An 18,345-nucleotide genomic window follows, 5' to 3' on the forward strand; every position below is an offset into this window, starting at 1 on the left:
TTTTGGATTGTTTTGGGATTTTTTGGGAACATTTTTTGGGGCTGTTTAGGGGATTTTTGGGATTGTTTTGGGATTTGGATTTTGATTTTTTGGGGGTTTTTGGCGCTGTTTTGGGGTTTCTTTGGGGTCATTTTGGGGTTTTTTGGTTCTTTTGGAATTTTTGGGGGTTTTTGGGGCGTTTTTGGGTTATTTTGGGTTTGTTTTTGGGTTATTTTGGGTTTGGTTTTGGGTTATTTTGGGTTTGTTTTTGGGTGATTTTGGGGAGGATTTTGGGGTGATTTTGGGGAGGATTTTGGGGTGATTTTGGGGAGGATTTTGGGATAATTTTGGATTATTTTGGGATGGTTTTGGGAGGATTTTGGGAGGATTTTGGAATAATTTCGGGGTGATTTTGGGATGACTTTGGGATAATTTAGGGATTATTTAGGGATGGTTTTTGGATAATTTTGGGATTATTTTGAGAGGATTTTGGGGTGATTTGGGGATTATTTTGGGAGGATTTTGGGATGATTTTGGGATGACTTTGGGATAATTTGGGGATTATTTAAGGATAATTTGGGATGATTTTGGGATTATTTAGGGATAATTTTGGATGATTTTGGGATGCTTTTGGGATGATTTTGGGATAATTTTGGATTATTTGGGATGATTTTGGGAATATTTTGGGAGGATTTTGGGAGGATTTTTGGGATGACATTGGGATAATTTGGGGATGATTTTGGGAGGATTTGGGGATGATTTTGGGAGGATTTGGGGATGATTTGGGGATTATTTGGGGATTATTTAGGGATAATTTTGGATGATTTCGGGAGGATTTTGGGGTGATTTTGGGGTGATTTTCGATTATTTTGGGATGGTTTTTGGAAAATTTTGGGATGATTTTGGGATAATTTTGGATTATTTTGAGATGGTTTTGGGATTATTTTGGGATGGTTTTTGGAAAATTTTGGGATAATTTTGGGAGGATTTTGGGATGACTTTGGGATAATTTGGGGATTATTTAGGGATAATTTTGGATTATTTTGGCATGGTTTTGGGATGATTTTGGGATGATTTTGGAATAATTTTGGGATTATTTTGGGTTTATTTTGGGATGGTTTTTGGATGATATTTTGGGAGGATTTTGGGGTGATTTTGGGATCTTTTTGGGTTATTTTGGGATCATTATGGGATGGTTTCCTCTCCCCCCGCAGTTGCTGCCCCAGGGCCGCCAGGGGGCGCTGCCGCCGCAGCTCCAGCAGGGGGCGCCACAGGTACCGGGAATTTGGGGAATTTGGGGGAATTTGGGGGAATTTGGGGAATTTGGGGGAATTTGGGGAATTTGGGGGAATTTGGGGAATTTGGGGAATTTGGGGAAATTTGGGGGAATTTGGGGAATTTGGGGAAATTTGGGGGAATTTGGGGAAATTTGGGGGAATTTGGGGAAATTTGGGGGAATTTGGGGAATTTGGGGGAATTTGGGGGAATTTGGGGGAATTTGGGGAATTTGGGGAATTTGGGGGAATTTGGGGGAATTTGGGGGAATTTGGGGGAATTTGGGGAATTTGGGGAATTTGGGGGAATTTGGGGAATTTGGGGAATTTGGGGTTTGGGATTTTTGGGATTTGGGATTTGGGATTTGGGAATTTTGGGAATTTTGGGATTTGGGAATTGGGATTTGGGAATTTTGGGGTTTGGGATTTTTGGGGTTTGGGATTTTTGGGGTTTGGGATTTGGGATTTGGGAATTTTGGGGTTTGGGAATTTTGGGGTTTGGGAATTTTGGGGTTTGGGGTTTGGGGTTTGGGATTTTTGGGGTTTGGGAATTTTGGGGTTTGGGGTTTGGGATTTGGGAATTTTGGGGTTTGGGATTTGGGATGAATATTTGATTTTTTGGAATGCCTTTTTGGGATTATTTTTGGGGTGATTTTTTTGGAATTTTGGGGTGGGTTTTTTTTGATATTTCTGGATGATTTTTGGGCTGAATTTTGGGATTTTCGGGATGGTTTTTGGGAGGAATTTTGGGATTTTCGGGATGACTTTCTATGATGAATATCAGAATGATTTTTTGAGATGAATATAGGATTTTTTTGGGGATGATTTTTTGGGATGATTTTTTGGGATGATTTTTTGGGGTGATTTTTTTTGGGAGGAATTTTGTGGTAATCTTTTGGGGTTGAATTTCAGGATTTTCGGGATGATTTTTGGGAGGAATTTTGGGATGATTTTTCGGGGCTGAATTTTGGGATTTTCGGGACGATTTTTTTGGACTTTGGGGCTGAAGTTCGGGATTTTCGGGACAGTTTTTGGGAGGAATTTTGGGGTAATTTTTTGGGCTGAACTTTGGGATTTTTGGGGCGATTTTTTGGGAGGAATTTTGGGGTTATTTTTCGGAGTTGGATTTTGGGGTTTTCGGGACACTTTTTTGGGAATTCAGGGCTGAATTTTGGGATTTTCGGGACGCTTTTTTTTGGGGCTGAATTTCGGGAATTTTGGGACAACGTTTTATTTTTATGGGGCTGAATTTCGGGAATTTTGGGATAATTTTTTCTTTTCTCGGGGCTGAATTTTGGGCTTTTCAAGACGCTTTTTCGGGATTTTCGGGGGGCTGAATTTCGGGATTTTCAGGATGGTTTTTGGGAGGAATTTTGGAATTTTCAGGATGCTTTTTCAGGATTTCTGGGCTGAATTCTGGGCTTTTCGGGACACTATTTGGGAGGAATTTTGGGACGATTTTTTTGGGCTGAATTTCGGGCTTTTCAGGACGGTTTTTGGGAGGAATTTTGGGCTTTTTGGGATGCATTTTTGGGATTTTTGGGGCTGAATTTCGGGCTTTTCAGGATGGTTTTTGGGAGGAATTTTGGGCTTTTCGGGACGCTATTTGGGAGGAATTTTGGGACGATTTTTTTGGGCTGAATTTTGGGCTTTTCAGGACGGTTTTTGGGATGAACTTTGGAATTTTCGGGACGCTTTTTTGCGATTTTTGGGGCTGAATTTTGGGCTTTTTGGGATGCTTTTCTGGGATTTTTGGGGCTGAATTTTGGGCTGTTCGGGACGGTTTTTCAGGAATTCGGGGCTGAATTTCGGCCTTTTCAGGACGGTTTTTGGGAGGAACTTTGGAATTTTCGGGACGCTTTTTTGGGATTTTCGGGGCTGAATTTCGGCCTTTTTGGGACGGTTTTTGGGAGGAATTTTGGGCTTTTTGGGACGCTATTTGGGAGGAATTTCGGGGCGATTTTTCGGGCTGAATTTCGGGCTTTTCGGGACGGTTTTTGGGATGAACTTTGGAATTTTCGGGACGCTTTTTTGGGAAATTCTGGGCTGAATTTCGGACTTTTCCGGATGGTTTTTGGGCTGAATTTCGGCCCTTTCGGGACGCTATGTGGGAGGAATTTTGGGCTTTTTGGGATGCATTTTTGGGGCTGAATTTCGGGCTTTTCGGGACAGTTTTTGGGAGGAATTTTGGCCTTTTCGGGACGCTATTTGGGAGGAATTTTGGGCTTTTTGGGATGCGTTTTTGGGATTTTCGGGGCTGAATTTCGGGCTTTTCCGGACGGTTTTTGGGAGGAATTTTGGACTTTTCCGGATGGTTTTTGGGAGGAATTTTGGACTTTTCCAGACGGTTTTTGGGAGGAATTTTGGGATGATTTTTTTGGGCTGAATTTCAGGCTTTTCAGGACGGTTCTTGGGAGTAATTTCGGGGTTTTCGGGACGCTTTTTCAGGAATTCGGGGCTGAATTTTGGGCTTTTCAGGACGGTTTTTGGGATGAACTTTGGAATTTTCGGGACGCTTTTTTGGGAAATTCGGGGCTGAATTTCGGCCTTTTCGGGACGCTATTTGGGAGGAATTTCGGCCTTTTCAGGACGCTATTTGGGAGGAATTTCGGGCTTTTCGGGACGCTATTTGGGAGGAATTTTGGCCTTTTCGGGACGGTTTTTGGGAGGAATTTCGGGCTTTTCGGGACGGTTTTTGGGAGGAATTTCGGCCTTTTCGGGACGCTATTTGGGAGGAATTTCAGCCTTTTCGGGATGGTTTTTGGGCTGAATTTCGGCCTTTTCGGGACGCTATTTGGGAGGAATTTCGGGCCGATTTTTCGGGCTGAACTGTGGGTTTTTCCGGGCCGGCAGGCGCCGCTGAACGCGCAGATGCTGGCGCAGCGGCAGCGGGAGCTCTACAGCCAGCAGCACCGGCAGCGGCAGCTGCTGCAGCAGCGCGCGCTGCTCCTGCGCCACCACCAGCACCAGCACCAGCAGCACCAAAATTTCGGGAATTCCACCCAAATCCCCGTGGCCAGCCCGGCCCGGCCGCCCCCGAGCCCGGCCCAGCCCTTCCCGTACGGATTCGGCTTCGGCGAGGCGGCGGCGCCGGGCGGCCGCGGCGGCCGAGGGGTGCCCGGAGCCGCCTTCGGAGCCGGCGCCGCCGCGCAGCCGGGCCTCTTCCAGTACCCCGGGGCAGGTAGGGATTTTGGGGGGATTTGGGGGGATTTGGGGTGTTTGGGTGATTCGGGGTGTTTGGGTGATTTGGGACATTTGGGATATTTGGGAGGTTTGGGGTATTCAGGACATTTGGGGTGTTTGGGGTGTTTGGGCTGTTTGGGACATTTGGGATATTTGGGGTATTTGGGAGATTTGAGGTGTTTGGGATATTTGGGATATTTGGGGTGTTTGGGCTGTTTGGGACATTTGGGATATTTGGGGTATTTGGGAGATTTGAGGTGTTTGGGCTGTTTGGGAGATTTGGGATATTTGGGGTGTTTGGGCTGTTTGGGACATTTGGGACATTTGGGGTGTTTGGGAGATTTGGGGTGTTTGGGATATTTGGGAGATTTGGGATATTTGGGGTGTTTGGGCTGTTTGGGACATTTGGGACATTTGGGAGATTTGGGATATTTGGGGTGTTTGGGATATTTGGAATATTTGGGGTATTTGGGACGTTTGGGAGATTTGGGAGATTTGGGGTGTTTGGGAGATTTGGGATATTTGGGGTGCTTGGGGTATTTGGGAGATTTGGGAGATTTGGGGTATTCGGCACATTCGAGATATTTGGGACATTTGGGGTATTTGGGGTATTCGGGACGTTCTGGATATTTGGGGTGCTTGTGACATTTGGGACATTTGGGACATTTGGGACATTTGGGGTATTTGGGACACTTGGGACATTTTGGATATTTGGGACATTTGGGACATTTGGGACATTTGGGACACTTGGGACATTTCGGATATTTGGGACATTTGTGACATTTGGGAGATTTGGGGTATTCGGGACGTTTGGGATATTTGCAGTGTTTGAGATTTTATGGTTTTTTGGGGTGTTTGGGATATTTGGGAGTTTTGGGGTATTTGGGATATTTGGGGCATTTGAGACATTTGGGATATTTGCAGTGTTTGGGATTTTTGGGGTGTTTGGGATATTTTGGGGTGTTTAGGGTCTTTGGGACATTTGAGGACGTTCGGGACATTTGGGACATTTGGGGAATTCAGGATGTTCAGGATATTTGGGGTGTTTGGGATTTTTGGGATTTTTGGGGTGTTTGGAGTGCTTGGGGTATTCGGGACATTTGGGCACATTTGGGGCATTTGTGTCATTCAGGACATTTGGGATATTTGGGGTATTCGGGACATTTGGGGTATTTGGGCTGTTCGGGATTTTTGGGGTGTTTGGGGTATTTGGGACATTTGGAATATTTGGGGTATTTGGGATATTTGGGTTATTTGGGATATTTGGGATATTTGGAGTGTTTGGGGTGTTTGGGGTACTCGGGATGTTTGGAATATTTGCAGTGTTTGAGATTTTTGGGGTGTTTGGGATATTTGGGGTGTTTGGGATATTCAGGACGTTCAGGATATTTGGGATATTCAGGACGTTCAGGATATTTGGGGTATTTGGGGTATTCGGGACGTTCGGGATATTTGGGCCGTTTGGGACATTTGGAATATTTGGGGTATTTGGGACATTTGGGGACATTTGGGGACATTTGGGGACATTTGGGATATTTCGGTTATTTAGGATATTTGGGATATTTGGAGTGTTTGGGGTATTTGGGGTACTCGGGATATTTGGGATATTCGCAGTGTTTGAGGCATTTGGGACATTTGGGAATATTTGAGATGCTTGGGATATTCAGGATACTTGAGGTATTCCGAATATTTGGGGTGTTTGGGATATTTGGGACATTTGGGGTATTTGGGGTATTCGGGACGTTCGGGACATTTGGGCTGTTTGGGACATCTGGGATATTTGGGATATTTGGGGTATTTAGGATATTTGGGATATTTGGAGTGTTTGGGGTATTTGGGGTACTTGGGATGTTTGGGATATTTGCAATGTTTGAGATTTTTGGGGTGTTTGGGATATTTGGGGTATTTGGGGTATTCAGGATGTTCGGGATATTTGGGGTATTTGGGCACATTTGGGGCATTTGTGACATTTGGGATATTTGGGTTATTCGGGACATTCGGGATATTTGCCGCGTTTGAGATTTTTGGGGTTTTTGGGCTGGTTGGGATATTCGGGAGTTTTGGGGTATTTGGGATATTTGGGGTGTTTGGGACATTTGTGACATTCGGGACATTTGGGATATTCAGGACGTTCGGGATCTTTGGGGTGTTTGGAGTGTTTGGGATATTTGGGATATTTGGATTTTTTGGGGTGTTTTGGGAGTTTGGAGTGTTTGGGATATTTGGGGTGTTTGGGCACATTTGGGACACTTGGCATATTTGGAATATTTTGGATATTTGGGGTATTTGGGACGTTTGGAATATTTGTGGTGTTTGAGATTTTTGGGGTGTTTGGGCTGTTTGGGACATTTGGAATATTTGGGGTATTTGGGACATTTGGGATATTTGGGGCATTTGGGATGTTGGGAATATTTGGGGCATTTGGGATGTTTGGAATATTTGGGGCATTTGGGACGTTTGGAATATTTGGGGTGTTTGGGACATTTGGGATATTTGGGACGTTTGGGAGATTTGGGATATTCGGGACGTTCAGAATATTTGGGGTGTTTGGGGTATTTGGGAGTTTTGGGGTATTTGGGGTATTTGGAATATTTGGGATATTTGGGGTGTTTGGCTTATTTGGGGGGTTTGGGATATTTTGGATGTTTGGGGTATTCAGAATATTCAGGACATTTGGGGTATTGGGATATTTTGGATATTTGGGGTGTTTGGGACATTTGGGATATTTGGGATATTCAGGATATTTGGAACATTCGGAATATTTGGTGTATTTGGAGCCTTTGAGGTTTTCAAGACATTTTTGAGATTTGGGATATTCAGGATATTTGGGACATTTGGGATATTCGGGGGGTTTGGGAGATTTGGGATATTCAGGACGTTCGTGGTATTTGGGACATTTTGGGTATTTGGGATATTCGGGACATTTGGGATATTTGGGATATTCAGGATATTTGGCATGTTTGGGGTATTTGGGACATTTGGGGGGATTCGGGGGAACTTTGGGAGATTTTGGATATTTCAGATGTTTGGAATATTTGTGACATTTTGGATATTTGGGGTGTTTGGGCTATTCCGGGTTTTTGGGACATTTGGGATATTTGGGACATTGGGGGTATTTGGGATATTCAGGATATTCGGGACATTTGGGATATTTGGGATAATTGGGATAGTCAGGATATTCGGGACTTTTGGGATATTTGGGCCGTTTGGGACATTTGGGATGTTCAGGACGTTTGGGATAATTGGGATATTCAGGATATTTGGGACATTCGGAATATTTGGGGTATTTGGGGTCTTTGGGGTGTTCGAGACATTTCAGAGACTTGGGATATTCAAGACGTTTGGGATATTTGGGATATTTGGGACATTTGGGATATTCGGGATATTCGGGATATTTGGGCTGTTTGAGATATTCAGGATATTTGGGACATTTGGGATATTCAGGATATTTGGGACATTTGGGACATCTGGGATATTCAGGATATTTGGGACATTTGGGACATCTGGGATATTCGGGATATTTGGGCTGTTTGGGATATTCAGGATATTTGGGACATTTGGGATATTTGGGATATTCGGGGTGTTTGGGAGATTTGGGATATTCAGGACGTTCGTGGTATTTGGGACATTTTGGGTATTTGGGATATTCGGGACATTTGGGACATTTGGGATACTTGAGGTATTTGGAATTTTCGGGATATTCGGGATATTTGGGTCGTTTGGGGTATTTGGGATATTCAAGACATTTGGGATGTTTGGGATATTTGGGATATTCAGGAAATTTGGGGTATTTGGGACATTTGGGACATTCGGGATACTTGAGGTATTCCGAATATTTGGGGTGTTTGGGGTATTTGGGATATCTGGCATATTCGGAATATTTTGGGTATTGGGATATTCAGGACATTTGGGATATTTGGGGTATTCAGGATATTTGGCATGTTTGGGGTATTTGGGATATTTGGGGCATTTGAGACATTTGGGATGTTCGGGACATTTGGGATAATTGGGATATTCAGGATATTTGGGACATTCGGAATATTTGGGGTATTTGGGGTCTTTGGGGTGTTCGAGACATTTCAGAGACTTGGGATATTCAAGACGTTTGGGATATTTGGGATATTTGGGATATTCAGGATATTTGGGCTGTTTGAGATATTCAGGATATTTGGGACATTTGGGACATTTGGGATATTCAGGATATTTGGGACATTTGGGACATCTGGGATATTCGGGATATTTGGGCTGTTTGGGATATTCAGGATATTTGGGACATTTGGGATATTCAGGATATTTGGGACATTTGGGACATTTGGGATATTCAGTACATTTGGGACAAGCAGGACATCCAGGATATTTGGGATATTCGGGATATTTGGGCTGTTTGGGATACTCAGGATATTTGGGACATTTGGGATATTCAGGATATTTGGGACATTTGGGACATTTGGGACATTTGGGATATTTGGGACATTTGGGATATTCAGTACATTTGGGATATTCAGGATATTTGGGATATTCAGGACATTTGGGATATTCAGGATATTTGGGACATTTGGGATATTCAGGATATTTGGGATATTCAGGATATTTGGGACATTTGGGATATTCAGTACATTTGGGATATTCAGGATATTTGGGATATTCAGGATATTTGGGATATTCAGGATATTTGGGACATTTGGGATATTCAGTACATTTGGGATATTCGGGATATTTGGGATATTCAGGATATTTGGGACATTTGGGATATTCAGTACATTTGGGACATCCAGGATATTTGGGATATTCGGGATAATTGTGATTATTTGGGACATTCGGGGTGTTCGGGACATTCGGGAATTCGGAATATTTGGGGTCTTGGGGGAATTTTTTGGGAATTCCTCCCCTCCCACGCACGCCAAGAGCTCCAAACTCCCGGCGGAAATCCCCGGGATGGGTTGGGCGGGTGGAAAGCCGGGAATCGGGAACGCGGCGCCGCCGCGGTGCCGGCTCGGTGCCGTTCCCGGCGCCGTTCCCGGTGCCGGCTCGGTGCCGTTCCCGGCGCTGACGCGGCGCCGGCTTGGCAGGCGCGGCGGATCCGGCGGGATTCGCGCCGGGCCCCGGCGGGCCCCTGGTGCCGCCGCAGCTGCCGCCGGCGCCGCCGGCACCGCCCGCCTACCAAACGCCGGAGATGAAGGCCTGGCCGGCCGCCGGAGTCGGGAATAACGGGTGAGGGAACGGCGATGGCGGGATTGGGATTGGGATTGGCCATTGGGGTTGGAGATTGGGATTGGAGATTGGGATTGGAGATTGGGATTGGCCATTGGGATTGGCGATTGGGATTGGAGATTGGGATTGGAGATTGGGATTGGAGATTGGGATTGGCCATTGGGATTGGAGATTGGGGTTGGAGATTGGGATTGGCCATTGGGATTGGAGATTGGGATTGGAGATTGGGATTGGCCATTGGGGTTGGCCATTGGGATTGGCCATTGGGGTTGGAGATTGGGGTTGGAGATTGGGATTGGCCATTGGGATTGGAGATTGGGATTGGCCATTGGGATTGGCCATTGGGATTGGAGATTGGGATTGGCCATTGGGGTTGGAGATTGGGGTTGGCCATTGGGATTGGAGATTGGGATTGGCCATTGGGATTGGAGATTGGGATTGGAGATTGGGATTGGCCATTGGGATTGGAGATTGGGATTGGCCATTGGGATTGGCCATTGGGATTGGAGATTGGGATTGGAGATTGGGATTGGCCATTGGGGTTGAGTATTGGGGTTGGAGATTGGGATTGGCCATTGGGATTGGAGATTGGGATTGGAGATTGGGATTGGAGATTGGGATTGTCCATTGGGATTGGAGATTGGGATTGGCCATTGGGATTGGCCATTGGGATTGGAGATTGGGATTGGAGATTGGGATTGGCCATTGGGATTGGAGATTGGGATTGGAGATTGGGATTGGCCATTGGGATTGGAGATTGGGATTGGAGATTGGGATTGGAGATTGGGATTGGCCATTGGGATTGGAGATTGGGATTGGAGATTGGGGTTGGAGGTTGGGATTGGCCATTGGGATTGGCCATTGGGATTGGCCATTGGGATTGGAGATTGGGATTGGCCATTGGGATTGGAGATTGGGATTGGAGATTGGGATTGGCCATTGGGATTGGAGATTGGGATTGGAGATTGGGGTTGGAGATTGGGATTGGAGATTGGGATTGGCCATTGGGATTGGCCATTGGGATTGGAGATTGGGATTGGAGATTGGGATTGGCCATTGGGATTGGCCATTGGGATTGGCCATTGGGATTGGAGATTGGGATTGGAGATTGGGATTGGAGATTGGGATTGGAGATTGGGATTGGCCATTGGGATTGGCCATTGGGATTGGAGATTGGGATTGGAGATTGGGATTGGCCATTGGGATTGGAGATTGGGATTGGCCATTGGGATTGGAGATTGGGATTGGAGATTGGGATTGGAGATTGGGATTGGCCATTGGGATTGGAGATTGGGATTGGCCATTGGGATTGGCCATTGGGATTGGAGATTGGGATTGGCCATTGGGATTGGCCATTGGGATTGGAGATTGGGATTGGCCATTGGGGTTGGAGATTGGGATTGGAGATTGGGATTGGCCATTGGGATTGGAGATTGGGATTGGCCATTGGGATTGGCCATTGGGATTGGCCATTGGGATTGGAGATTGGGATTGGAGATTGGGATTGGAGATTGGGATTGGAGATTGGGATTGGCCATTGGGATTGGCCATTGGGATTGGAGATTGGGATTGGAGATTGGGGTTGGCCATTGGGATTGGAGATTGGGATTGGCAATTGGGATTGGAGATTGGGGTTGGCCATTGGGATTGGAGATTGGGATTGGCAATTGGGATTGGCCATTGGGATTGGAGATTGGGATGGGAGATTGGGATTGGCCATTGGGATTGGAGATTGGGATTGGCCATTGGGATTGGAGGTTGGGATTGGAGATTGGGATGGGAGATTGGGATTGGCCATTGGGATTGGAGATTGGGATTGGAGATTGGGATTGGAGATTGGGATTGGCCATTGGGATTGGAGATTGGGATTGGAGATTGGGATTGGAGATTGGGATTGGCCATTGGGATTGGAGATTGGGATTGGCCATTGGGATTGGAGATTGGGATTGGCCATTGGGATTGGCCATTGGGATTGGAGATTGGGATTGGAGATTGGGATTGGCCATTGGGATTGGCCATTGGGATTGGAGATTGGGATTGGAGATTGGGATTGGAGATTGGGATTGGAGATTGGGATTGGCCATTGGGATTGGAGATTGGGATTGGCCATTGGGATTGGCCATTGGGATTGGAGATTGGGATTGGAGATTGGGATTGGAGATTGGGATTGGCCATTGGGATTGGAGATTGGGATTGGAGATTGGGATTGGAGATTGGGATTGGCCATTGGGATTGGAGATTGGGATTGGAGATTGGGATTGGAGATTGGGATTGGCCATTGGGATTGGCCATTGGGATTGGCCATTGGCAAAGGGAGCTTGGGGTGGGATTTTGGGAAGGAATTCCCAGCCAGGCTGGAATTCCCAGAGAATCCTTGGGAATGTCCAAGGAAAGGTTGGATCCACCTGGAACTGGGATTGGAATGGGATGGGATTGAAGATCCGTGGATTCCATCCCAAAGAATTCCGGGATTTTGGGATCCGGGACGCTCAGGATCCATCCCGAGGGAATTTTATGGAATTTGGGGGTAGAAAAGACTTCCTGGAGTCCCAAATTCCCAGGGAATTCCCAAAATTCCTTCCCGGTGAGGAGCTGGGATGGGGATGGATCCAATGTCAGGCTGGGAATGGAGGGAATTCCCTGGAAAAATGGGAGGGATTTGGGAAGGAATTCCAGGAATTCCCAGAGAATCTGTGGCCGCCTCACCCTTGGAATTTTTCCAAGGAAAAATCAGATCCTGGAATATTCCCGAGGCTTCCGCTTAAGATCCCTTCCCACCAAACCATCCGGGAATTCTCAAAATCCCGATTCTTTGCGGAACACAGGGAATTCCCTGGGAAAGGAACAGGAAACTGGGAAAAAAAATTCCCAGAAAATCCTTGGGATCACCCGAGGAAATCCCAACATTGGGACGGGGACCGAGACGGAACCGAACCGCCGCGATCCCGTTGGGAATTCCGGGATTTTTTTGGGGGTTTTTTTGGTTTTTTCGGGAATGCTGAGGGGGGTGGGTGGATGGGGGCGATTCCCGAAATCCCGGGGATTTGGGATCGGAGGGATTTTCCCGTTCCGGCAGCGTGTTCGGGCCGGCGGGCGCGGCGGCGCCGGGGATGTACAACAACATGAGCATCACCGTGTCCATGGCCGGGCCCGGCGGCTCCGGAGGCGGATCCGGCGTTCCCGGCGTTCCCGGCGTTCCCGGCGGCGTTCCCATCAATCCCGTCATGGCCGGCATCGGATCCGTCTGCTCGGAGCAGGTCGGGAACGGCGGGAACGGGAGGGAAACACAAAGCACGCCCAAAATCGGGAGAGCCCCAATCCCAAAATCCCACCAAAATCCCGAAAATTGGGAGGTCCCGAATCCCAAAATCCCACCAAAAATCCCAACAAACTCGGATCCCAAAATCCCACCAAAAATCCCAAAAATAGGGATATTCTGAATCCCAAAATCCCACCAAACTCAGATCCCAAATTCCACCAAAAATCCCAAAAATTGGGAGATCCCGAATTCCAAAATCCCACCAAAAATCCCACAAATCGGGATATTCCAAATCCCAAAATCCCACCAAACTCAGATCCCAAATCCCACCAAAAATCCCGAAAATCGGGATATTCCGAATCCCAAAATCCCACCAAACTCAGATCCCAAATCCCACCAAAATCCCAAAAATCGGGAGATCCCAAATCCCAAAATCCTACCAAAAATCCCGAAAATCAGGATATTCTGAATCCCAAAATCCCAACAAACTCGGATCCCAAAATCCCACCAAAAATCCCGAAAATCGGGATATTCTGAATCCCAAAATCCCAACAAACTCGGATCCCAAAATCCCACCAAAAATCCCAAAAATCAGGAGAGCCCCAATCCCAAAATCCCACCAAAAATCCCAAAAATCGGGATATTCTGAATCCCAAAATCCCAACAAACTCAGATCCCAAATCCCACCAAAAATCCCAAAAATCAGGAGAGCCCGAATCCCAAAATCCCACCAAAAATCCCGAAAATTGGGAGGTCCCGAATCCCAAAATCCCACCAAAAATCCCGAAAATCGGGATATTCTGAATCCCAAAATCCCACCAAACTCAGATCCCAAATCCCACCAAAAATCCCAAAAATCTGGATATTCCGAATCCCAAAATCCCACCAAACTCAGATCCCAAATCCCACCAAAAATCAGGAGAGCTTGAATCCCAAAATCCCACCAAAAATCAAAAAAAAAAGGGAGATCCCAAATCCCAAAATCCCACCAAAAATCCCAAAAATCGGGAGATCCAAAATCCCAAAATAGGGAGGTCCTGAATCCCAAAATCCCATTAAACTTGGATCCCAAATCCCACCAAAAATCCTGAAAATCGGGAAATTCCAAATCCCAAAATCCCACCAAAAATCCCAAAAATTGGGAGATTCCAAATCCCAAAATCCCACCAAACTTGGATCCCAAATCCCACCAAAAATCCCACAAATTGAGAGATCCTGAGTCCCAAAATCCCATCAAAAATCCCAAAAATTGGGAGATCCCAAATTCCAAGTCCCACCAAATCCAGGATCTTCATTCCAAATCCGGGGTGTCCATCCCAAATCCGGGATCTCCATCCCGAATCCCGGCTCCCATCCCGAATCCGGGGTGTCCATCCCGAATCCCGAATCCCATCCCGAATCCCGCTCCCATCCCGAATCCGGGGTGTCCATCCCGAATCCCGGATCCCAACCCGAATCCCGAATCCCATCCCGAATCCTGGATCCCATCCCGAATCCCGAATCCCATCCCGAATCCTGGATCCCATCCCGAATCCCGAATCCCATCCCGAATCCCGCTCCCATCCCGAATCCGGGGTGTCCATCCCGAATCCCGGATCCCAACCCGAATCCCGAATCCCATCCCGAATCCTGGATCCCAACCCGAATCCCGAATCCCATCCCGAATCCCGGCTCCCATCCTGAATCCGGGGTGTCCATCCCGAATCCCGAATCCCATCCCGAATCCCGGCTCCCATCCCGAATCCCGCTCCCATCCCAAATCCTGAATCCCATCCCGAATCCCGGCTCCCATCCCGAATCCCGGATCCCGAATCCCGGCTCCCATCCCGAATCCCGAATCCTGGATCCCGGATCCCGGCTCCCGAATCCCGGATCCCGGCTCCCATCCCGAATCCCGAATCCCGAATCCTGAATCCCGAATCCTGAATCCCGGCTCCCATCCCGAATCCCGGATCCCGGATCCGGGCTCCCGGCTCCCATCCCGGATCCCATCCCGAATCCCGGCTCCCATCCCAAATCCCGAATCCCGGATCCCGGCTCCCATCCCAAATCCCGGCTCCCATCCCGTATCCCGAATCCCGGATCCCGAATCCCGGATCCCGGCTCCCATCCCGTATCCCGAATCCCGGCTCCCATCCCGGATCCTGGCTCCCATCCCAAATCCTGGCTCCCATCCCAGCTCCCGGCTCCCATCCCGAATCCCAGATCCCAGCTCCCGGCTCCCATCCCGGATCCCGAATCCCGGCTCCCATCCCGAATCCCGGCTCCCGGATCCCGAATCCCGGCTCCCGTCTCTCCGCAGGTGCCGGACCCGGCTCTCGGCGCTCCGGGGCTCTTCTGTCCCCAGCTGGGCCCGGGGGAGCTGCTCAAGGCCGAGCCCGAGGGCGCCCAGGTCAGTTCTGGTCCTCCAACATCTCCAACATTCCCAACATTCCCAACATTCCCAGCATTCCCAAACATCTCCAACATTCCCAACGTTCCCAACATCTCCAACATTCCCAACATTCCCAACATTCCCAACATCTCCAACGTTCCCAAACATTCCCAAACATTCCCAACATCTCCAACATCTCCAACATCTCCAACATTCCCAACATTCCCAACATTCCCAGCATCTCCAACATTCCCAGCATTCCCAACATTCCCAACATTCCCAGCATTCCCAGCATTCCCAGCATCTCCAACATTCCCAACATCTCCAACATTCCCAGCATTCCCAACATTCCCAACATTCCCAACATTCCCAACATTCCCAACATCTCCAACATTCCCAACATTCCCAGCATTCCCAACATTCCCAACATTCCCAACATTCCCAACATTCCCAACATCTCCAACATTCCCAGCATTCCCAACATTCCCAACATTCCCAGCATTCCCAGCATTCCCAGCATCTCCAACATTCCCAACATCTCCAACATTCCCAGCATTCCCAACATTCCCAACATTCCCAACATTCCCAACATCTCCAACATCTCCAACATTCCCAAACATTCCCAACATCTCCAACATCTCCAACATTCCCAAACATTCCCAAACATCTCCAACATCTCCAACATTCCCAAACATTCCCAAACATCTCCAACATCTCCAACATTCCCAAACATTCCCAAACATCTCCAACATCTCCAACATTCCCAACATTCCCAAACATCTCCAACATTCCCAACATTCCCAAACATCTCCAACATTCCCAACATCTCCAACATTCCCAAACATTCCCAACATTCCCAACATTCCCAGCATTCCCAACATTCCCAGCATTCCCAACATCTCCAACATTCCCAACATCTCCAACATTCCCAAACATTCCCAACATCTCCAACATTCCCAAACATTCCCAACATTCCAAACATTCCCAACATCTCCAACATTCCCAAACATTCCCAACATCTCCAACATCTCCAACATTCCCAAACATTCCCAAACATCTCCAACATCTCCAACATTCCCAAACATTCCCAAACATCTCCAACATCTCCAACATTCCCAACATTCCCAAACATCTCCAACATTCCCAACATTCCCAAACATTCCCAAACATCTCCAACATTCCCAAACATTCCCAAACATCTCCAACATTCCCAACATTCCCAACATCTCCAACATTCCCAAACATCTCCAACATTCCCAACATCTCAGCAGCTTCGGCACCGGGACATTCCATAAAAATCCGGGAAAAGCCGGATTGGGTGGGGTGGGAGGCTCTGCCGGGAGGTCACCAGGGTTGGGTGGCACCAGAGGGTGACATCTCCTGGGGGTTGGAGCCACCAAGGTCACACCAGGGTTGGGTGGCACCTTTGGGTGGCACCTCCTGGGGCTGAGGTCACCAGGGTCACACCAGGGTTGGGTGACACCTCCTGGGGTTGAGGACACCAAGGTCACACCAGCGTTGGGTGGCACCTTTGGGTGGCACCCATTGGATTTGAGGTCACCAGGGTCACACCAGCGTTGGGTGGCACCCATTGGGTGGCACCCATTGGATTCGAGGTCACCAAGGTGCCACCAGGCTTGGGTGGCACCCATTGGGTGGCACCTCCTGGGGGTTGGAGCCACCAAGGTCACAGCAGGGTTGGGTGGCACCAGTGGGTGGCACCCATTGGATTTGAGGTCACCAGGGTCACACCAATGTTGGGTGGCACCAGTGGGTGACACCTCCTGGGGCTGAGGTCACCAAGGTCACACCAGGGTTGGGTGACACCCATTGGATTTGAGGTCACCAAGGTCACACCAGGGTTGGGTGACACCCATTGGGTGACACCTCCTGGGGCTGAGGTCACCAAGGTCACACCAGGGTTGGGTGGCACCCATTGGATTTGAGGTCACCAAGGTCACACCAGGGTTGGGTGACACCCATTGGGTGACACCTCCTGGGGCTGAGGTCACCAAGGTCACACCAGGGTTGGGTGGCACCCATTGGATTTGAGGTCACCAAGGTCACACCAGGGTTGGGTGGCACCTTTGGGTGGCACCCATTGGATTCGAGGTCACCAAGGTGCCACCAGGCTTGGGTGGCACCCATTGGGTGACACCTCCTGGGGCTGAGGTCACCAAGGTGCCACCAGGGTTGGGTGACACCTGGTGGGCTTGGAGACACCAGGGTGTCACCAGCATTGGGTGACACCCATTGGATTTGAGGTCACCAGGGTCACACCAGGGTTGGGTGGCACCCATTGGGTGACACCCATTGGATTTGAGGTCACCAGGGTCACACCAGGGTTGGGTGGCACCTTTGGGTGACACCCATTGGATTTAAGGTCACCAGGGTCACACCAGGGGTTTTATTAATTTAATTATTTATTTATTTATATTTTATTCCCCTTTTTCCCCCATTTTTCCTTTATTCCCTTTTTTCCCCTTGTTTTCCTTTTTTTTTTTCCATTTTCCCCCTTTTTTCCCCCTTTTTCCCTTTTTTCCCCCTTTTTCCCTTTATTTTTTTTTCTTCCTTTTTTCCTTTTTCTCTTTTTTTCCCTTTTTTTTTCCTATTTTTTTCCCTATTTTCCCCTTTTTCTTCCATTTTCTTCCTATTTTTTCCCTTTTCTTCCTTTTCCCCGTTTTTTTTCTTTTTTCCCCTATTTTCCCCTTTATTCCCCTTTTTCTCCCTTTTTATTCCTATTTTTCCCTTTTTTTCCTTTTTTCCCCCTTTTTCTCCCTTTTTTCCCCTTTTTTTTCCCTTTTTCTTCCATTTTCTTCCTATTTTTCCCTTTTTTTCCCTTTTTATCCCTTTTTTCCTTTTTCTTCCTATTTTATCCCTTTTTTCCATTTTCCCGTTTTCTTCCTTTTTCTTTCATTTTTCTCCCCTTTTTTTCCCTTTTCTTTCCCTTTTCTTTCCCTTTTTCCCCTTTTCTTTCCCTTTTTCCCCTTTTTCTTCCTATTTTCCTTTTTTTTCCATTTTCTTCCTATTTTTTCCCTTTTTTCCCCTGGTTTTTTCCCTTTTTC

General features: G+C 47.6%; 1 protein-coding gene across 1 annotated transcript in view; it reads left to right on the forward strand.

Moving 5' to 3' along the window:
• Positions 1–18,345, forward strand: part of NCOA1 (nuclear receptor coactivator 1) — an 80,474-nt gene that overhangs the window by 56,565 nt on the left and 5,564 nt on the right. Inside the window, exons 16-22 of the mRNA XM_085577292.1 lie at positions 1,194–1,253; positions 4,107–4,558; positions 7,566–8,045; positions 9,023–9,432; positions 9,506–9,647; positions 12,724–12,904; positions 15,209–15,298. Of these exons, the coding sequence (XP_085433418.1) occupies positions 1,194–1,253; positions 4,107–4,558; positions 7,566–8,045; positions 9,023–9,432; positions 9,506–9,647; positions 12,724–12,904; positions 15,209–15,298 (1,815 nt within the window). The remainder of the gene's footprint in view (positions 1–1,193; positions 1,254–4,106; positions 4,559–7,565; positions 8,046–9,022; positions 9,433–9,505; positions 9,648–12,723; positions 12,905–15,208; positions 15,299–18,345) is intronic.

Source organism: Lonchura striata, chromosome 3 (genome assembly GCF_050655825.1).
Source record: "Lonchura striata isolate lonStrDom1 chromosome 3, ASM5065582v1, whole genome shotgun sequence".
In the NCBI taxonomy this organism is placed as follows: Eukaryota; Metazoa; Chordata; class Aves; order Passeriformes; family Estrildidae; genus Lonchura; species Lonchura striata.